At 39.1% G+C, this 22,925-nt stretch overlaps 2 protein-coding genes across 2 annotated transcripts; both read left to right on the top strand.

The window, feature by feature from the left end:
- Positions 1-22: 22 nt before the first annotated feature.
- Positions 23-2,982, top strand: LOC118771350 (potassium voltage-gated channel subfamily V member 2-like). Its single transcript, XM_036519318.1, is given in 2 exon segments — positions 23-1,321; positions 2,566-2,982. Coding segments are annotated over 2 exon segments (1,716 nt in total).
- A 4,049-nt stretch (positions 2,983-7,031) lies between these two features.
- LOC118772970 (N-acetyllactosaminide beta-1,3-N-acetylglucosaminyltransferase 3-like) lies at positions 7,032-19,702 on the top strand. The gene is made up of 2 exons (XM_036521676.1): positions 7,032-7,108; positions 18,238-19,702. The coding sequence occupies exon 2, from the start codon at positions 18,246-18,248 to the stop codon at positions 19,404-19,406; it is 1,161 nt and encodes a 386-aa protein (XP_036377569.1). The 5' UTR covers positions 7,032-7,108; positions 18,238-18,245; the 3' UTR covers positions 19,407-19,702.
- Positions 19,703-22,925: the final 3,223 nt, after the last annotated feature.

The following is a 22,925-nucleotide window of genomic DNA, read 5'->3' as shown; positions in this document are numbered from 1 at the left end:
TCTGTTCTGAAGAGTTGTTAATATGGATCCACCTCAGAGAAACTGCAAGAAGCTGAAAAAGAGACGTTCTACCTTGTTTGGCAGCCTTAAGCTTGGAGACACTTTCTCACATAGCATCGAGGAGGAAAAGACTACCTTCCCCTTCTCACAGGACAGCTCTGTCAAGCCATGGAATTCAATGGACAACCTGGATAGCCCTGTCCCATGTGCAGGGGAGACCAAGGGTGAAGAGACTGAAAAGAACTCCTCATCAAGACTATCAGACGTGATCAAAATCAATGTGGGGGGCAAGGTCTTCCGCATTGCTAAGCACATAGCAATCCGATACCCTGACACCCGGATTGGGAATTTGGCTCTGTGCACTGATCGTGTACAGCAACTGACTCTCTGTGATGACTACTCAGTGCTCACCAATGAGTTCTTTTTTGACCGCGATCCTTTCCTTTTTCAGTATATCTTCCACTTCTACCGGAGTGGTGTGTTGTGGGTGATGGAAGAGCTGTGTCCCATTAACTTTGAGGAGGAGATGGACTATTGGGGACTTAGTATTAAACAGACCCAGCGTTGTTGCCGCATTCTGTTTGAGGAGAAGGTGGATGAGGTGAAGGACTATCTGAAAGTAGAAAGGGAGCTGATGGCAGAGATTGAGCCCCATTATGATGAGGATGGCTTCAAATCCATGTACTTTGGTGGGTTCAGGAAGGCCCTGTGGGACCTAATGGAAAACCCTTACTCCTCAGTTTCAGCTAAAGCCTTTGCTGTCTTTTCTAGTCTCTTTGTGCTTATCTCAATTGTTGCAATGACGCTTAACACAGTCAGTGAGCTGAAAACATGCACTGTCCACGGCAAGACTTACATGGAATGCGTAGAGATCGTCTCCATCCTCTTCTTTACCTTTGAGTACTTTCTACGCTTGCTCACCACTTGCAACATCAAACACTTCCTCAAGAGTGCCCTCAACTTTGTGGACCTGGTGGCCGTGATGCCCTACTTCGTCCAGCTCATCTTCGAGGTCTTTGCAAACCAGGAGGACCTCAGTGTTCAGGAGGACTTGCAGACCATGGCACGTGTCAGCAAAGTCAGCAAAGTGCTCAAAATAGTCAAGCTCATGCGCATCTTTCGCATCCTTAAACTGGCTCGACACTCAACTGGCATGCGGGCTTTTGGGTTCACCATTCGCCAGTGCTATCAGCAAGTATGCTGCCTGTTCCTGTTCATCACCATGGGCATCTTCACCTTTTCTGCCCTACTACACTCCGTGGAGCATGATGTTGCCGGCACCCCCTTCAGCAGCATACCTGACGCCTGGTGGTGGGCTGCTGTGAGTACCCTACAAAATGTGGTTTCCTTTTTGTTTTCTTTTAACTTGGTCTGCAGTGAATACATCCCCTTACAACACTATAAAGTACTTTGTAGTCCTGTCTCATTCATGATTTGACTTTAAATGGTCTGTAATTTTCCAAAACAATAACAACAATATTAATTGAAAGAAATATAATAATATGAATTCAAAATTGCTCTTTGTAACCAAATTTGCAGCACTTGACCTGATGGTAACACTGTGCACTACAATATACCACCAGGGGGAGTCCATCATATGATCTTGAACTAGCCTTCCATGACGCTAACAATGGTATATTTCTTGCCCTTTGTTGGATGGTTTAATGCAATATCCATACCTTGTAATGTAATCCCTTGTAATTTCAGTTCTGTCTTCTATTCTGAGTATCTTATGTGTTGGCCCATATTCTTGAATTTAGATTAAATACTTAACATCTAGATTAACATACTTAAAATCTGCCAGAGGATTATGTCCTTTAACACTAGACATTGGTAGTAAATCAAGCTTGATTTTATGTAATGGATCTCGTGTACAGCCATCTTATATGTCTGGAAAAGTTTGATCGATTCCCTTCTATTTTACCTGTGTTTGACGTACTGCAAACATAACTAACATACCAACACACTTGTATTTTGCTTCCTTATCTCTGTGTGTGCATGTGTCCCTCTATACATAGATGTATTGCCCTTTATTACAGACATCTTTGAAATGTCGGCCTTATTGAAAGTATATCCGTTGTTCAAATACTGAAATTAAGAGGGATTGCAAATCTAGCAACAAATCTGGCTAGATCTGAAAAGAAAAAACATATTTATGACAGATACATATAAGAAGTGCTTTTACAGAAAGAAAAATGTTAAGGATCTTAAGTCAACTGGATGAGAAGTTTTTGTGTAACAAAGAAACATTCTAAACAGATTTATGCACACTTTGAACTAGACTAATTTAAGATACGTAAGATATAAGGATAAATTAGGATATAAGGATATTTTATGGCATTTTTATTCTTGCCATTCATTCGAAAGTTCATCATGAAGTGTTCTAGACTTTTATGTCATCATAACTAACAGGTTTATTGAACAAGCAGACTAAAGAATCGGTGTGCTGAATTCAAACAAGTTTGTCTGGCTTTGATTCTTTGGTGGTGAGTCATTGCTGTCTGCATTGTTCTCTTGCTTTAACGTTAAATATGACTTGACTTAACTGAACGTTCCTCCCTGTAGGTGAGTATCTCCACAGTGGGTTATGGTGACGTGGTGCCTGTGTCATTCCTGGGTCGAGTGGTGGCATTTGGTTGCATCTCGTTCGGCATCATTCTAAATGGTATGCCCATCTCCATCCTCTTTAACAAGTTCTCAGACTACTATGCCAAACTGAAGGCCCAGGAGTACACCAACACAAATGTGCAACGAGATTTAGAGCTTAAGGCCCGTCTGCGCCGCAAGCTTGGCCAGTGCCTCAGACCCCGCCATGAAGACTCAGATTAGGACAATGTGCACTAGCACCAACCCTCACCTTCCCACCGCATCCCAGCAACGAACATCTCTCTCCCTCCCTCTGGCGTTGCCTACTGGGACACCTTTCCACAGATGTGGGGGAAGACAATTTTGTTGGTCTGGGGAAGAGGAGATAAGCTTTAATCTAATTCTGAACGCTGAGACAGGATGCAAAGGATTTCACATGTTCCTGAGGAGAGGGAGAGGAACTGCCATCTGTGATGACTTCCTGTCAGGGCAGCTCTGTCATGAAGGGCTGTTTAAACTTGTACATTTACAATTCATACAGGCCTGAGACCACAACAAACTAGCACTGCACCTTAGTTAATTTCAAGTGCTAAAATATGATTTATGTTTCAAATTCATATTTACTAGCATTCAGTGTGGATGGTTTCTTTTAGTATTTGCAATTATGAATAATGAATGAATAAGTATAATTAACAGAATTCAAAAGAAACAAGAAATTTTATAAGACTCAGATTTAAAATGCAGAACAAATGTCTATGTTCTTGAATATTTGCAGTTACAGAATATCCACTGTTATATAATATTCTTGAATGCAGCTGAAGTTTTTCATTGTCAATAATGTAAACTACATTATTTACCCAGCCTTCTTAATTAAGATGTACCCTATATGAGGAAAGCATGAAACATTCCAGAAAGAAGCAGATGTTGCCCATAATATATTGGAGTATCCATTCAAACATAAAGTGTTGATGCCATTGTGCTGATACTATTATACTGAAGGCTTCACAATGCTGGATGACTTTTGTCAGATGATGAACAAATTGATTATATTCTTTTCAATATGTTGTCTCTAGGAGAAATAAGTTCATGAGTAGCCATATATTTCATGCAAAAGGAAACGGCAATTCTTGGGGTGTTATTCATTTTGTTATTCTGATTAAAAAGACTGAGAGCAAGAGGTCTGTTGAACTTATGTTGATGCGTACTGAGAAATGTGAAGAATCAGAGATGCAGGACTCACATGGGACAAGACAATATTGTAAGCTTGCTGTTTAATAGGATTGAGGGATTTAGTGGCATGGTGGCTGTATTTGTAAATAGTACACTTTATGTTCAACATGTTTTGAAGACAGTCATTTAGCCAAAATCTTTATGGTAGTGTGTAAATTATATTAGGAGTTGCAAACATACTGTTTGGATATCAGGAATTTGGTTTGTTCCAGAAACTAGTTACAGGATTAAAGATGAACAACACAGAATGTTTTGTTTCAGAGTATGTATGTGGGGGTTTGCTCTTCCAGCAGTATTAATTAAATCTATGTATATGCGTCTCTGCCAGCAAATACTAAGTGATGCATCCCTACATTCACTTTTCCACAAGCATTTCAGCCATGTTCACTAAATTTCAGCATTTCCAGGTAATTTTGTTGTAAATATGATAGATGGTTGGTTCTTAACACCTACACTGTATAGTTCAAACATAGTACAAACAAAGTCAGAAAAGTGCTCAAAATAGCCAAGCTCATTGGCCCATTGAAGTCTCTGGGGGTGGTAAATGTTAACCTCCTACATCTCTTCTGTTTTGGTGTACTCTCATTCACTTATTGTGCGCTGTTACTGGCTGTCTTTTTTGGCATTGAAAATCAGTTAGAACCAGACTAACTGTAGACAAGTAGGCATGGAAACAAAAACAACCCCACTGGTTTTTCAGGTTCAGATTTCTCAGATGCATTTTTCTTGTTTTTCCAGTCACAGTTTTGTTTGAAGACCACATGAGTTACCTGGATTTTTCTTTCTGAAATCTTCCATTCTCCTTTTATGTGGACTGATCTATTCAGCAGTGGAATTTGCATTTATCTTGGTATGTGAGAACAAGTAAGCAAATGTAAAGGTGAAAATGGTCTACAGCTACATTTACTAAGGAGTCACATTAAGGAAAATAAGATACTTAAGATTGTTGTTTTGCTATAGATGGGGTACCTTTATATGGGGACAGCAGAATTTATCTGTCTGCTAAGTGAAAAAGATTTGGAAAGACAAGCTCCATGTAGACAACTTGGTGGCTTTGTGTTTATTTTTCCAGTGCTGATTTCAGTGTCATTATTCTGGCTTTGTTATGAAACTTTTAGGGTCTGTGTTCAGGACTACAAAACCACACTTGAATTTTTTTTAATCCATGGTGTAATTTCTGAGGTCCGTGTTTACATGATAACAACAATTAGTAAATTCTTCTTAAAATGTTTACATGTTTTTTTTTGAGTTCAACCCACAACTGAGAGAAAGCGCTTATAAATGCAGTCTCTCTTCCACCTCCCTCTCTGTGTGACCACTGAAGCAACACAGAACACTATAACCAATATTACTAGTGAATGTGAAGTTACTTTGTACTTTGTCGGGCAGCCAGGGCTGTGAAGACAAATCAAGTGGAACATGTGTCCATGAATTGAAAGGACAGAGGTATAACTGAGCTGGCTGCAGTTTCACAAAATGAAAGAAATGAGAGTGTTGACAAATGTCAACTGTTGAAGTGATGCAAAAGTCCCTTTATATACAATTGTACAAAAACATGTGAAAAGCATAACTGTGATACTGCTAGTTTACTGACACCTTTAAACTTCTTTGACAATCCAGCTAAGTTCATCAGCAGCCAGCCCCCTAGTGATCATTAGGACAGTTAAAAAGTCTTTAAAAGTGAATAAATAAACATCAATTAAATTAACTAATTATGCAGTATTGGTGGACAACATGCTAAAATATGCCTGCATTTAACAAGCATATTAGTATGTATTAGTAAGCATATTAGGTGTAATTGGCTACACTAAATCATTTCATAACTTTGTTATATTTCAATTACCTTATGTTTACATCAAAGTGTTCCGCTTTAGAATAAATACTCTCAGGACAGAATAAACTATAACTAAAGGCATACATGGCTGTTAGTTTGTACATTGCTTGGAAATGAACACAACAACCTTTATAACTATATTGTCACATACATCGAACACCTACAGACTGATTAAAGTGATTTGTATGATGCAAATTCTAGCTACTATAAAACTACATAACATTGTATAATACACATATATAACACACCTGACAGCTATGGCAAGAAGTTAATATTGGAACAAAACATCAATGCTGTAAACACAGCAATATTTCCCTCTAACTGATACAAATGAAGCAAGTAATTGGTATCGTTATTGGTGTCTTCATTATTCTATTCTTGTTGATCTCATAATGTCTGTTAACAGCACTATTATTGAAAATTCATGCTGGGAAATCATCCTGGGTGGATGTGATTCTTATATGGTTGTCATGTTGTATTAGAGACGCAAGTGCAAAACTTACAGAAATGACAGAAATCATCAGTTTGTATTGCACTGGGGAGCTTTTGACTTTGTTTTACAGTTGGATTAGGCCTATACTTAAAAATGAGCATCTTGTATTTTGAGTAGGAATTTCATTTTACAAATACATCAATGATTAACGTTCAAAGGAGTGTAGATGTCCAGAAAATAATTTACTAAACATATTTTCTCAAATGAGACTGAACAAGAAAATGTTTACTAGTTTACGGGAAGTTGCCAGATTTTAAGATACTCTTATCTGCCAAATGACAAAATGTGAAAGTAGGTTGGTTTGACCATGAAACTGTGCCTACAATTTATTTCAAAAAGAGGATGGATCGGGGCCGGCGCTGTGGGGAACGTCAGTGCACCCCCAATTGTCTCCTTATATCCGGATGTACACATAGCATTTATTACTTTTACTGTATTTTCTACTGGCGCCGAGCCAGGGATATATACGGAAACAGCTGTGCGACAGCTGCCTGAATGTATAAATATGCTGCATAAATTAACATCTTATGATACAACGAAAATATACCCGGAGAGATTTAAAAAAAGATCCCCTGGAAACAACCCCATAGCCACACAGCCGATTTCTTCTTCCGCCCAACCACTACTACCGTGTTATGTATCCCAAATGCCAAATTTAATTATGGACACCTTGATCGATTTGAGGGTGGTGACGGCTTGACCGCAGTGACCCAGCACTGTAGTTACCATTTAGCTAATAATAACCATTTTCCAATTTAAAATAGTTACCAGTTATTCGATCATCTTTAATTAAGTGAAACGAAACAGGAAGAAAGTGCGACTGAGGCGAGGGTGGAGTTCCCTATCGATAACTTCGCGGACGTACATCTATAATCGTTAACTGCCCTAGGACGCGTGAGCTGTAAAACTTGTGTCAGCGGGAGGTCGAATCCATAAGAGCGGCTCAGACGCGTTACCAATAACAGGTAAGAAAATTACCAACCAGTGACATACTTTTTTATTTATTTATTGAATTTCAAGCACATTTAACTGCTTAATGTACAATTATACATTTTGTAGACTTTTCCAGTTACTCTCGTATAGGCTATATTATCGCGCAACCACTGTACAGCGTAGTATATCCACAACTAGTACTCTTATGACACATATGTGATAAAGATCATTCGCAAATAGCAGGAAGAGGATTTTGCTGCTCGAAAGCGTTTTTGTACGTGGTTTATACATAACTTATTATGATTAAGGGCCAAAGAAGTACAGAGGTTCCAAAAATTTACTGAACATAATGTAGAGGTCAAGCAAAGGAGACCGAATAAAAAGGAAATGTTTACATTTAACCCGAAAACTAGCGAAAAAGATCGGAGAAGGTTTTGGATAATGTCAGCACAGTGGAGAAACGCTCCAATGCTAAAACACTGTATTAGTGAGCTGAACTGGCATCAAACAAATCAAAACAAATATGTCCGTTTCCTCTAACTTCAGCCAACAGTGTCCTGTCATGAGCGAATGTACAACAAAATGTAAATATAAACGTAATTTTGCTTTGACCATGTTCCTACTAACTGCCGTACGTGAGCTAATTAAAACAGTGTTTGTGTCTCGTGTTATAACCCTAGTGAAACTACGTATTACATTTTGATTGTGTGTGTCTGTACGTATGTAAAACAATGATAGTTTCGCTCATGTGCTCCAAAGCTGATGTGTTCAAACGTAAATTAAACAAATATAAATATCCATGTACTTCGTGTTTTTTTGACTGACTTCAAGTCTGCATGTAGTTCAGATTATAGGGGGATTGCTGTTTTTGATCACTATTGAAAGCACAGTGTTGCAGTGGAACAAACCTGAAGGCTTGTGACATTCAGTTTGTTTCTAATCTGATTGTATGTTTTTAGATATTCCAGGTGTCTACCATACTTAGTTTCCATTTGAAGTTGAGACTATGGATTTATAGCTGCAAGGTGGCTCAAAGGTGGGGCTGTGAATTGCATACTAACCTTGGCTGTTTTGCAATACTGATTAGACTGTATGTTGAACAAAGGGTCTCATGACTTATTGCAGCAGGGAGTGACACATGAATATAGAATTCCAAATAGTCTTGCCCAGTGGATCTCCACAAATGATAAAGCATTTCAAAGTGCAATATTCCATTATTTGGTGCTGAAAAGGATAGCAAGTCAATTGTCAATCATTTATTTGGCAATTATTCATATGCATAGTGCTGTTTAGACACATTTAGTGATTTCTTTCTGCATATTAGAGAGTGTATGTATTATGTCATGCATAAAAATGTAACATTGATGAAAACTGGAACATGCTGATTTTCACCAATCGGCCTCACAGACAATTCTAGTGAGGGTTGTTTATTTGTGGCATTTGATGAAAACTGTGCCGTAGATTATAACATTTTTTGATATATGTCCTCTTTTGATGCATCTTTATAAGCCTAATTTCACACTATTTGTCTATTCAACAGTTTTGTGAACTAAAGTCATAGGCAGCATGATCAGAAATGAGACCCGTGCTTCAGAGTATTGAAACAGAGAACTGAAAAAAAAAAAGTTTATTTATTATGTTTCAAGTCAAACGTATTTGCAAAAACATTTCTGTAATTTTGATATTAAAATAACTGTTTTGGTTGTCATGCAGCAGTGTTACCAGTTTTTGAAGACAGTGTGTTGTGGGAATAAATTGACTCTATGAGGGAAAAATAGGGGGCAAGATGAACTGAGTGTAAGCATTTATGAAAAATAGAGAGATTTTCTGTACCATATAGTACCTGAACCATTGTCTTTCCCTTATGTTGTCTACTAAACGGAGCCCTTGTAAAACTTGCACAGATAGTATTGTTGCCAGACTGCCAACTGCATTTTTGTTTGTGGTCTGTCCTAACTGCAAGACAGTCTTTTGGCCAATCAAACAGCCATTGATTCTGTCCTGTCTTAAGCCCCTTTCACACATGCACTGGACACCGGAACGTATCTGGCCCTTACCCGGAGGAGTTGTATGTGAGAACGCAAATGTCTGAATCAGTCGGACCGGACATGTGACGGACTTCGTTCTGCCAGCTCCCTAGTGCAAAGTTCAGCTCAGAGTGAGCCCATGTGTGAATAGAGCAGGCAACATTCCGGAGAATCCACTGTGAGCGAGTGGATGTGTTGATGACGTTTCTATCTTTCTATCATGCGACTGGCGCGAAACTGGAAGAATACAAACATCTGCCTCATATTCTTTTCTGCGTGCCTGTACATTGCTTTTCACTGTTTCGTTGACATTGCAGATACGTTCAAATTGATGCTATTTTGAGTCCAATGATCATTAAAGAGATAGTTTGCTATAGCTATACTGCCAAAACTTGTCTCTTACGATGATTAATAACGTTGGTTAGTAGTTTATTATCTGATTAGTAGCTAGCTAAGCTGTAGCTAAGTAATAGTGATAGGTATAGTGAGATAGGTGAACTGGTGACCTAACATTACATAGCGAACAACAAAAACTTTCCTCCTTGTTATAATAAATGTATAATTAATAACAAATTATGTGTACTGGTAGCATCATTCGGATGGCTATGTCTGATTTTTTATTAGGCTACCCAAAAGTACAATAGCTATGTTCGCCTTCTCCTCCTCCGTGCCACATTATGTACCCATACCACTGAAAGGTAAGACATTGAAAAGAAAAAACCGGAAAATACTTAAATTCGGGAATGCTTTAGGTGATCTCCTCAATACTTTTCACTCATGAGAATGCAAGTGGCGTCTAACTGGAAAATACCACGAGGAAATCTGGACATTTCTAAACTCGCAATGATTTCAAGCGACAATGTAACATGCTACAAATGTAATTATTAATGGTCGCATACTTGGTACTACACTGAAAAATAGCATGCAGTATACAGTATATACTTGTGTAGTACGCAGTACACAGTATGCAGTAGGCGGTTTTGAATACAGCCACTGCGATTTCTGCAGCATAGTTTTTGCATCCTGTCCTGCCTGCTGCACGCTCTACCCAGGCGCCGCCCCTCACCTAAACCAAACCGGAGTATTTCCTGTAGGTGAGAACGCGTCTGTCACGGACAATCTCCTGTTGTGTGCTACATGTGTGAAAGGGCAATTTCGGCCAATTTCTGGACCTGATTCTCTGCGCTTTGTCAAGCAGTTGGAATACTGGTAGTCAGCTGGTTTAATATTTGTGGTAACAACCAATCAATTTATTTTACACCAATCAAAGTAAAAATATGTTAAAATGAACTTATAAACACGCTAGTAAATGAGCTGTATCACCTCTCTAGCTAGGCAATAGCATTTATCTTGGAATTTACCTTAGGCATTGCTAACTGTGAATAGAGTTGTGGCCACTGAAACAAAATAATACTGTCCACAAGCTACCCTGCCCCTTGCTTGTGCACTCCTTTCAATCTGAAGTATATATTTTCTCAAAACCTATTGATCAATAACCAATGTCAGTATTATCCTCACATACAAACAATGGAAAACATTTAATTGTTTACTTCTGCAAGAAACCAATTGTGCATTTAAGTTCCAAGTTGAATGAAAATCCTGGTTAGATTCATGAAGACTGCTGGCCATAACAGCACTACACACTACACATTCAGCATGACACTGAATTGTGTAGTGTTATATTTTGACTCATTTTCACTCTCAAATATAACATGAAATTGCTGGTTGACAAATTTTTAAAATGGTCACATTAAATACCATCCTGCTTCTACTGTTACTAGCAACAGTAACTAGCAAGCTAGGCTTTTGCTTCTCTTTGTTTACCATTTACCTGGCTAGCAGTTAGCTGCTGTATGAGCTTCTAACTGTTTTGGCCACAATATCTTGTATTAGTGGTAGTAAATACACCAAATTTTTAAATGGCAAGCTAGGTTTCTTCTCATAGTGGTTGCACACAAGCTAGCTGTATAAATCTAATGTTCATACCTTTGTGGAAATTGTACAGTTGTACAGTTTAGGCTGTTTAACTTAGTTATCATTCCTTATCATTCAGAATCATTCCTATACTTAAGCTGTTTAAATATTCCATGTGTAAGAATCAAGCAATCATCTTATGAGTCATTTTTGACTTATTTCCTACATCTCTCTAAATTCAGCACAAAGGTGCACAGTAAGAAAAAAACTAATAATGTAAATGCAACAAAACTTGTATCTTGTGTTAACTACCTACCATTTGAAATATTTTGATGAAAACTGAACAGTTGACATGGTAGGAAGAGGACAGACACTGGAATCTTAAGCCTTACCATATTATTCCTAAGAGCAGGCATCCTAAAGCCAAAAGTGCCCTTTCCTGTCAGAATGACGAGTGCTGATGCATGCTGTTTTTGAAATGTACCCCCCCCCCAGAAATTCTGTGCATGGCCCTGAACTACACAGAGGTAGCTGAGAAACTGGACATTCCAGTGAACACTGTAGATTACAAGGAAGACAAGGAAGGCATCATGAAGGATGAAGGAGAAACAACATGAATGCAAAAAACCTATGATTAAGATGGTGATCATCTGATATCAGGCAAGTTTCAGATGAGACAATGGGTCATGGCATTGGAGCTAAACAATGGCAATTATTCAGTAATTAACATGAATCAAGAGTTAACAGTGTTAAGTGTGCACCACAGTATTGTAGCACACCCAACGCTAGCAATTTAGGTGACAATCCAAAATTATTAATGGGAGTTATAGTATTTTGATTGATTTAATAAAGGATTGCATATAATATTCATACATTCAAATGTATTTTGAAAGGACTTAAAAAAACATTTCAATGTGTTGTTCCATTTTTCTGAGGAGACAAATGGAGTACAGAGAATTTCCCGTGTCTTCGTCTAACCGAGGCTGCCGCTGTGACGTTACCCTTTGTAAATACTACGGTTACTTAATAATGCAGCTGTGGAGATACTCTTCTAATTATCTGCTCGGACAGCCTCTAACTAAATAGCACTGCGACCGAAACTTCCACGCCCAGCTAATTATCAAAACAGTCAACACGCAACGAACAAACTAATACAGCTTACAAAACGATGTAAAAAGCTACAGGATGTACTTGCAAAGCCAGAGTAGTAGCTTAAAATAATGTTCTTAGCACTAATTGCCTATCGACAGTAAAACTTACCTGACCTAGTAGAACACCGGACACTACTTCCACAACTGATGAAATACACTCGTCAGTTCAGAAACAGAAGAAAGGCGAATAAACCATTCGCGTCCAGTAGTGAAGCGAATTCATCCAGTTGCATTCCTTCCGAGTCCTGCTTTGGTGAAGTTTTACCTGCGAATTCGCGTTACTCAATGAAGCACGTCAGGCAAGTGTAAAAATCTAGGAATCCCTGATTTTGATGGCGTACGTCTGTCCAATATTGAGCAACTGTCGACTGGCGAACTGTTTAATCGGAGAAATGCTACATAGGTAACAGTTAGCTATGAGTCAGGAATGGATGGTCACTGCAAATAAATGTATTATTTCAACAAAAATTAACCATCGCTTGCACCAAGTAGCATGTCAACAATTGTTTTTGATTTTGCAAGCGAGACGTGAATCGCACTGAAAGCACTGTCACCAAAAATGATGTCGTGGATGATGTCACCTGTTTACATTGATATGTTGGTAACTTTAGCTAGCTATCTAGATGTTTGCAGCGGATGTGTAGTTAGCTAGCGAACGTTGCAAAATTCCAGAAATATTTAGTTTCAAAATCCAGCACCTAAAGGTGATCGGAGGATTCAGTCTTCTTTTTGCTATATCACCTTTGAAACTTTTTATTGATTTTAATTGAAAACATTGTGATGCTTGTCAAGGTTGTCTGCTATAAAATTGCATACCATGCAAACAGGGGTGTGGCTAGAGATTCTGGGCCCTATGACAGAACATAATGATTAAAAAAAAAAAAGAACGTATATATGGTAAAATATATTAGTGACCTCCTCCGAGGGCCCCCTGGCAATGCTGGGCCCCTAGAATTGTTACCGCTTTTCCCCCCTAACAGCGCCCATGCATGCAAATGATGAAGTATGTCATGGTCATTATATTCATTTGTGATATTGTAAACAAGTAAAGTAAGCATTTAATTGCATCTTTTAACATGATTTCGGACCCATCTCATCAATGGTTGTTGCCTTGCTGTAACACATATTGTTATTAATAGGCAAAAATTGTTTAATTTCTGCATGTTTTGCAGAGGATGCCTGTAAAAAGAAATAATACAGACTGAGAGATGTATACATAAAGGAAGCCAGGGAGGAAGAACAAATGAAGCAGGTCAACTGGAGGGCCTAAAAAAACTGGAAATGCTTTGACAATAATGACTTCTTTAAAACCATATCAACAGATCAGGGATCAAAAAGTAGAAATGTTCCTAGTCAGGTAAACAGTCCCCTTAGCATCCCATTTGGCCCCAGACTAGAACAGACAGCTTTCAGTGTCAAGTACTGGTGCCACCACACAGCCAGCAACAATACCATCCAGCATGCAGGAGAGCACAGACCCTAGAGTGCAGCAGGCAGCAACACCATCCAGGCCCCAGAGGAGAAAACAAAAAAAGGCTTCATCATATCAGAATCAGGAAGGAGACATGGGTGCTTTTTTGAGAGAGGCCATGTTGGTGTTAAGCGCTACTTGGGGTGAGATGGACAATTTTGTGAGCAGCTTAGCACCTGCACTGCGGCGTATGCCGCTAGAGAGGTGAAGTGAAGTTCAGTTAGACATACGTGTTAAAACAGAAATTTTCTCGCCTTTTTTTCCCAAAATGTAATGCCATAAAATTATTCCATTATGACGTATTTGTTATGCTTGTAACCTTTTGCTGAAGTAACTGAACATCAAGCTAGTTGATGAAGATGATTTAGTTTTCTTGATCTCACCTATTACTTGCTGGTCCTCGATATGTAGGCTATTGCTGTCTGGAAGAATAAAGTTTGCATTTCAATAATCATTTAGTTAAATGATTACAAAATAGGTCATAGCAAATTAGAATGGTCCATTATGCTTCAACAAAATTATTTACAAATTCATCACAATCTTGCCTTTTATGTTTACATTTCCATTTATTCATTTTGCAGATGCTTTTATCCAAAGTGACTTAAAAGGGAGGTACAATACAACTGCTGAAACATCTTTGATTGAATATTCCTTCACTGATAAATCTACATATTAAAGCGAAACTAAATGGAAACTAGAGCCTAAATACAGTCTGGGGAAACTGTTATTTACAGTTAAAAACAGCAGGCCACGTTCACATGTGACTATGCACGTGCACGCGCGCACAGACACACATTATACTCACCAAATACCAAATCAAGGCAGGAAAGGAAGGCCTGTAATGATATAGCTAATTTCACTGGTTTTATTTATTACTAATATTTCTTGTTACCTGTTCATCAATGAATATAGGTATACAGATACACGTGATACATTCACACAGTGGAATACAGGCTTTTTGTCATACTCCTGAGTAGTTTTTAAAAAAGCCTTTGTTTTTATGGAGACCAACATGTGCTCAAAGATAAGGCAGCAGGTAAGCAAGTATGGTGGTGCTTCAGTGGATGTTCTGCCATGGTATGGCACTAGCTGGTGAGTTGAAGTACTCTGTACAGCTCGCTTGCTGACAGGACCTGTTGTGAGGCAGAGTTACTGCCCAGCCGTTGTACAGGTTGGAGTGCTGAGGTGTCCCCTGCTGCAGCCAGGTTTGGGGTTACCTCAAGGGCGTCTCTGCACTTTCTGGGCTTAGCATGATTACCCAGTGGGTAGACCCAAACCTGGGATGCCATTATGCCAAAGGCATTCTGTTCAATTCTCCAAGTGTTGGACAGGTGGAAGTTGAAAATACACTGACAGGAGGGGTCCACGACCTGGAAAAGGTCATTTGCAGCCACCACAGCCAAGAGGACAATTGAGAATTGTCCCTTGTAATAATAAAAAAAAAAAACTGGGAACCACAGTTCGCTGGGGCCTTGATGATTACGTGTTTGCCATCTATGGCACCCACACAATGTGGAAAGCACAGTAGCCTCCAAGTCTTCCCTCTTTGGCTCAAGCATGAACTCTCCCACCGGGCTATCCCATCTGGCTTCAGCAACATCAGTACCGCCTTTACGCAGGCACTCATCTCGCTGTTTTGAATTTGGAGTTGGAGTTGGACTTGTTAGTTGCCCTATATAACCTGTAGTTGTATAAATTGGCTAGTACTGCGTCCTCAAACAGACTGCTCTCAGCTGAGAACTCATTGTAGAACTGTATACATCCTGTCCCCGTACTGTCACTATACTTATTGTATGCACTTTTATATATCGCTTTGGATAAAAGCATCTGCTAAATAAATAAATGTAAAAAAAAATGTAAATGTAGATTCTTGGAGTAGTCTTCTGAAGCAGCTGGTCAAATTGCTTGATGTTGAGCTTGAAGTACTCCTTAAATCTGTTTGTCATGTCAGAGCTCTCCCAGTTCCTTCCTCTCACAGAGAATAGGATGCATCAAGGCTGGTTAAATGTTTTTCAAAAACATGCTTTGTGTCTGAGGTTAAGAATTAGATGAATTAACCTTTTTGGTCACATACTACCTCTTTTCAAGATCCACAATGCAGAACTGTCTTTTTTAGTTTAACACCAAGTGGGAAAATATGCTGTGTGAAGTAAAAGAGGAAGAGGAAGTCAGAGTGACATACAGAACACGCTGAGTGAAGCTTTTTTAATGGTTTTCCGTTGTTCTTGTTTTTGGTTGGTTTTGCGCAGTGTATTTAAATAGCACTTCATCTATGCTCTTTGTTTAGAAAATGGTAATAAAGAGATTTTAAATTTAAATGAAAGAAAAACATACATTTTCCATAAGGAAAAGCATGATCCAAATATTTGGAGGATGGAATGAGTGGTATCCTGTGGTGAATGTTTTTTTTTTTTTACTTTATAGGTATTGCGTAGTAGGTAATGGAAAATGGTTAGTTTTTCTGCAAATTGTGTGTGTGTGTGTCTGTGCGTGCATGTGTGTGTGTGTGTGTGTGTGTGAATAAAAACTGCTCCAGCCTCCATAAACTGTATAGGGCATGTATTGTAAATGAAGTAGAATATCATTGTCTTAAGGGCTTGTTCACACACTACTTTTGGCTTGTCATTGATGGCCAGCAACAGCCCTGGTGTCATGTGTTTGTTCACATGCACACACATATCAGGAGCTAGTATGCACCCTGTGCTCCCACCAAACAGAATTTGTGCATTTTAGAATTGTAAGTGAGGCCACAGTCACCCTCTTGCAAGGGTCGTGTCTGCAAGCTTGTTTGCAGTCACGGAAAATCCCCAAGGATTCATTCACACACTGCCCAAATGTGGTTGTGTATCCTTCTCTCTGGCCTTAAAGGTCAGATTCCACTGCTCCAGTGGTGACCCAATGGCCACTGAGATGCTGAGCCAGTATTGAATCAACAATACACACACAACACTTGTGACTGAGTTTCAGTATTGTATATACTTGAGAGCAATATTAAATGAACATTGAATATTGTAGTTAATGAATGTGACAGGTTTGGTTTAAATATATGTCTAGGTTTTGTTTGATGCAAGCTTTAAGCCACTATATATATATATATATATATATATATATATATATATGTATGTATATGTATATATACTTTTTTTTTTTGCTGTGAGAATTACTTTTTATTCTAGACACTTTTAAACATGTTGCCTACAAATATTTGCTGTCTTTCAGAAAAGATAATTACATAAAATGTTGACATTGGTCATAGTGTAGTTCTCATTCTATAGTAATGGAAAAAAAACACCAGGAAAGAAATGGGTGTTCACTGGTTTAAAATGAGAAGCACAAAGCTAGAGAAGAAGAGTCCATTCTGAGCCTGCTGGGCAGACAGACAGACCAACAGACACAATTGTATTTAACAGTCAATTCATTGAAAATATGACACTTAATTCAGTGGTTTTAAAAATTGCTCATGCACACTTTTAATACCAGTGCAAAATATGACCTGAAATGAATGCCGTTACAATGGAGCATTGATTTATGTAGTCAATATCGTCTATAGACTAGAATAAATAGAATAAATAAATATTATATAAATAAATAGAATAATAGTGTTTTAAAAAAACATTGGGCCTCAATGATCAAATGTTCATAGAATTGAATATGTGTTCTTCTTGGGAAAGAGTCGGACGAAACTTGAATGAAAAAGTCAGATTCATGAATATGCAAGAGCACCCATTTCATTCTAACCCTCCTTCTGCCTGTAATTAGTGGAAGCAAGTTCCCAGGAAATTCCATGTAAAAGCATTCTGATTTTCAAGTCACAGGTATATGGGTATTATGCAGCCAGAAGAAAAACAAATATATTTTCTCAGATATGTAAACCGTTCTGAATGAGATGGATTCAAGAAAAACTCGAAGCAGTTGAGTGTCCAGGACATCTGTAAATCACTGGACAAAATAAGCATCTTTTACAAAAGCTTTGTCCTTTGTATTGTCTTGTCTAACAATATAATTTGTATCCAACACATAGAAGTGTGTAGGAGTAGATATATTAACGTAAATAAAAATAACTACATAAACTCAGTGACATATGGTCATGTTCAGTGTGACTGTCATTTAAGATTTCCTAAAAACATTAGGCTCCTGTCTTAGAAATTTTAATGAACTGTTAAAGAGTTTAAAATTCCAGTTTTGAAGTCTACTCGTCACGGTTTAAAAAGATACTATTGTCATATGTAACATCATCATTTATCCTTTTCCCCATTATTTGATGGAAAACCACCCATTGTTTGTAGTCTGTGCTTTCCTAGATTGTAAGTTCTTGCTATCAGCTTGGCTTCACAATGAGCAATGGTCTGGCCTCCATATTTTAATAAAAAAAACTTATTTATTATCAACAGTTCATATATGTGTTAGTATTGAGTATGCTTATGTGAACTGTCAGACTTGGTATGAGATTCATAGACCCAAAATTCTTTTGAACCTGAAAACTCTTTAGTTGCTACAACTAAATCTGGAACTAAACTGGATAAACTGATATGGGAAAGTGAGCATTGCTGATTTACTGTTATTTTTCTTGCGTATCACATATTTGTCTTGTTTTACAGGTGGAGAGATGAGAGGATCCCGTAATTTTGAGCCTATTGCTTTACTTGTCATCGGAACAATCTGCTTGGTCATAATTCTCAACAAAGATGACCCATCTACAGTTTCACAGGCAGGCAGTGCCCAAAGCAATGCAAGGAAAGCATTTAAGAGCCGAGTGTCCACAAATCCCACGACAGAAAGTAAAGACCAGTACACCCACCCACCTTGTGAACGGAATGCCTCTGCTGCCAATATAGAAGGATTTGCCACTCTTCCAGGACACATCCAGAGCTTCCTCTTTTATCGGCACTGCCGGCATTTCCCAATGCTGCTTAATGTGCCTGGGAAGTGTGGGAGAACACCACGTGAATCAGCAGATGTCTTTCTGCTGTTGGTGATAAAGAGTTCTCCTTGGAACTATGATCGTCGTGAGGTACTAAGGAAGACCTGGGCAAAGGAACGGCTGCAGAATGGGGTGTGGATTCGCCGAGTATTTATCTCTGGCACAACGGGCACAGGTATTGAGAAACAGAGGCTAAATAAGATGATGCGTCTTGAGAACCGTGAACACCATGATATTCTGCAGTGGGACTTCAATGACTCGTTCTTCAACCTCACCCTCAAGCAGATCCTTTTCTTAGAGTGGATGGAGAAGAGCTGTCCTCAGGCCCGCTTCCTCCTGAACGGTGACGATGACATCTTCGCCAACACCGACAACATGGTGGAATACCTTCAAAGCCTAAGTGACAATGATGGCAGTAAGCACCTCTTTGTGGGCCACCTCATCCGCTATGTGGGACCCATCAGAGAATCTGGGAGCAAGTATTTTGTCCCTGTTCAGGTTCAAGAATCCAACTCATATCCCCCATACTGTGGTGGAGGGGGCTTCTTACTTTCTGGCTTTACAGCTACAGTCATATACAACATGTCCCACAACATCAACCTCTTGCCCATTGATGATGTCTACATGGGCATGTGTCTGGAAAAGGCTGGACTGGAGCCTGTTTCCCATTTTGGAGTTAGGACTGCTGGACTTCATGTTCCGTCTCAGATAGCTGATGCATATGACCCTTGTTATTACCGGGAGATTATCTTGGTACACAGATTTCTGCCCCATCAAATCTACATCATGTGGCATGGAATACATGAACCTGACTTGAAATGTGGAAGTTCATCTTCCCCAACGTGACACTGGTCTGTTACACTCTTGTTTGGATTCTCAGCTGAATGTAAACAATGCGAATGCAAAATTCTTACCATTACCCTCATTTCCAAAATTACTGCCCCATGCACAAGTTAATTATGGGGACACTGAATATTTTTCATGACTTTGCAAAAACATGGTGGAGATTGGGACACAGCTCTAGAATAGGATTATCGTATTTATGCTGGAAAACAATGAAGAAAAATTTCCATATCTCATTTGCACTGTGTATGGAGTTTTTGATTGTTTATTAAAAAAAAAATTAAGGTTTTTTTTCCATCTCAGGGCCTTTGTGATGCATTATTTTCCTTGAATAAATGATTTTGTGGAAAAACAAGTGTAGTTATTTCAGAAAATGTTACAATATAAAATTGTATCCCCATATTGCAATGAATATGACTTTTTTACATTTTTACAGTTTGATAAACCTGGGATGTTTGTGTTTTGCTATTATGCCAAAGGAATGTTATTTCAAAGTACAATACAATAGTAATAGTAATAATAATACTAACAACAATAGTAATAATATATCAGAGCCTGAGCACTCTACATTGAATAACAGAGGTAACCAAATGTTAATTTGTCTTCTAATGTTCATTCCAAAATGCAAAACTGCTTAAATTGCAAAAGAACAGATCACAACAAATGATCGCATGACATACTTGGCATCTTCAGTGTTGTGTTACTCAGAAAAGTAATAATCTAAAGTAATGTCCAGGTTAGCATCTGGAATAAGTAACATCCAGGTCAAAGTACAATCTAAGAAATCACATCAATTATTGCAATGTTAATAAAATTGTTTTCAGTCTGCTTGTTTTGGATTAGTAAGTACACTACTCACAAAAAGTTAGGGATATTTGTCTTTCGGGGTGAAATTTATGGAAAATGTACAAAGTTCATGCTACAGTGATATTATATCATGAAAGTAGGGCATTTAAGTAGAAGCATGCAATGGTGATTTTCTCATCTCAAACAATTTATTGAAACAAAAGCCCACAACAGTGGTGGGTATACCACAACAAAAAATGTCAATGTCTCAATAACTTGTCCTGTGCCCTTGAGCATCAATTACAGCTTGACAATGACATCTCATGCTGTTCACAAGTCGACTTATTGTCTGCTGAGGCATGGCATCCCACTCTTCTTGAAGGGCGGCCCTCAGGTCATTGAGGTTCTGGGGTACAGAGTTACGAGCCTCTACATGGCAACTCAGCTGATCCCATAGGTTTTCTATGGGATTCAGGTCTGGAGAAAGTGCAGGCCACTCCATTTGAGGTATCCCAGTCTACAGCAGCCGTTCCCTAATGATGTGACCTCGATGAGCTGGAGCATTGTCGTCCATGAAGATGAAATTAGGCCTGTGTTGTTCATGCAGGGGCACAATGACTGGATTAATGATGTTATTCAGGTAGTATGGGCTTGTCACTGTACCATTCACAGTTCTGTATTGACTAGACACAGCTGCCCACACTGTAACACCACCACCACCAAAGGCTCGTCTGGTGACAACAGTGGCTGATGCATAGCACTCTCCTTGACGTCTCCAACATCATTGGCGGCCATCATTTCTGCTCAACGTGAATCAACTTTCATCAGAGAACAGCACTGAGGCCCACTGGTCCCTCGTCCAGCGTAAATGCTGCCTGGCCCATGCAAGACTATGACGCCTGTGCCTGGTGGTGTGGTCAGGTACCCTTGCAGGTCGTCTAGCATGCAGACCACGCTGATGTAAACGGTTTCGAATGGTCTGACGTGACACTTGGGTGCCTCTCACCTCCCTTAAATGTGCCTGGAGTTGAGTGGCATTCATCATCCGGTTCCGCAGGGCACTGTTCACAATGAAACGGTCATCAGTGTGGGATGTGGCCAAAGGACGTCCACTTCTATGCCTTTCTGTGACTCTTCCAGTCTCTCTGTATCTCTGTTGCAACCTGCTGATGACACTCTGTGACACTCTAAGCTTAGTGGCCACTTCCCTCTGAGAACATCCTGTTTGAAGCCTCGCAATGGCGCGGTACTGTTGATCAATTGTTAGGTGTCGTCTTGGTCCCATGATGTCAAAATGTGAACAGCATGATGTAGAGGACTGTTTAAATACCAATTCTAATTGAACCAGGAAATGTATTGGTCGATTCATGGATCAAACACCTGTTGTGAATTTTGCCGTTCAGCTCCTTGTTAGAGAACAGCAAGTTGTGCAAAAAGTACTGAAACATTGAACAGTTGGACATGTGCATTCAAAAGTTTAGAGAAGGTCAAATTAAGTTCACCTGTAAAGGTTATAGTGCATTTTAGGTTCATCCTGAAATTTCACCCGAAAGCCAAATATCCCTAACTTTTTGTGAGTAGTGTATATCAGTATTTAGCAGTTAGTATTCAAATGAGCTTTAGAATTGTCATAATCTGCCCAAACGTTTTTGTTCTGTTTTTTTTCCCCAGTAGTTTTGCCAAAAGTAGTAGTGAAAGAAACCTTAATCTCTGATACAGCAGTGGCATCAAACAGTGTAATCAGCACAATTCATGAATACAAATAACACTGCCAAGTAAAATATTAAGCTTATTTAACGGAAGTGAAATGTGACAAACAGGGTGTAATAAAGCTGAGGTACCGTTGGAGAAGCACAAAGGTTGACCGGAAAAAAAAAAAAAAACAAAGCATTCTTTTTAAAGAGGGACAAAGATAAGAGTCTCCTGTTTGAGGTTTCTGAGGCATTGTGAATTTCAGGAAAAAGGTCTTCCACCACGAGGAACTGCACATTAACTCTAGCTACTGCATTCACCAAACACCAGTTTCTTGTTCTGCAATAAGTAAACAGTCACTATTTGGTGAGGGCTGGCTCCCTGAGGACTCAGCAGAAGGTTAAAGTGATATTCTTAACAAATCTATAAGATCTATAAATCTATAAGAATCAATGCCTTGCATACCTTTTTCAATAAGGCCAACACAGTTCTATGGTCACATTTCAGAAAATGTAGAGGAGCGCGGCAAGAGCAGAATTACAGTTGAAGTGTACATTGAGGTTAATAAACAGGTCTACCTCATGAAGGTAGGTGTAGCAAGGGAATTGCTGTATCCCATCCTGCTTGGTACTGACATGCCCATTCTACCTGACTAAGTGCAACAGACGGCTTGGTGTGGGGTTGTTACTAGAGCTCAGGCACAACAGATCAGTCAGGCTATGGGAACACCAGACACAGGACACGCTACAGCTTATGCCTTTTAATGGGGAGGACATTGTTGTGGAGGCTAGACCAACACGGGAGGAGAGGTATGAGAGGCGTAGACAGCAGGCTGGGAGGCGATGTTACAAGCAGCTGTGGAGACTGAGCAGGAGGCAGAGCCAGACCTGACGGATGCTGACACTCTACAGAAGAATGACCCGACTTTAGCTAACTGTTTCAAGCAAGCTGGGGAGAGCAACAGTAATTTCTGAGGGAAGGAACATTTTATTCTTGAAAAAGGTTTATTCTACAGAGAGAGTGAGGATGGGAAACAGGCTATTA

Source organism: Megalops cyprinoides, chromosome 2, assembly GCF_013368585.1.
Source record: "Megalops cyprinoides isolate fMegCyp1 chromosome 2, fMegCyp1.pri, whole genome shotgun sequence".
Classification (NCBI taxonomy): domain Eukaryota; kingdom Metazoa; phylum Chordata; class Actinopteri; order Elopiformes; family Megalopidae; genus Megalops; species Megalops cyprinoides.
Note: the sequence above shows the minus strand (reverse complement) of the source record. Positions and strands in the feature narration are given on the sequence as shown.

What these genes read in the sequence shown, in the direction of transcription:
- LOC118772970 (XM_036521676.1), top strand. Translation starts at nt 18,246, where the DNA reads ATGAGAGGATCCCGTAATTTTGAGCCTATTGCTTTACTTGTCATCGGA.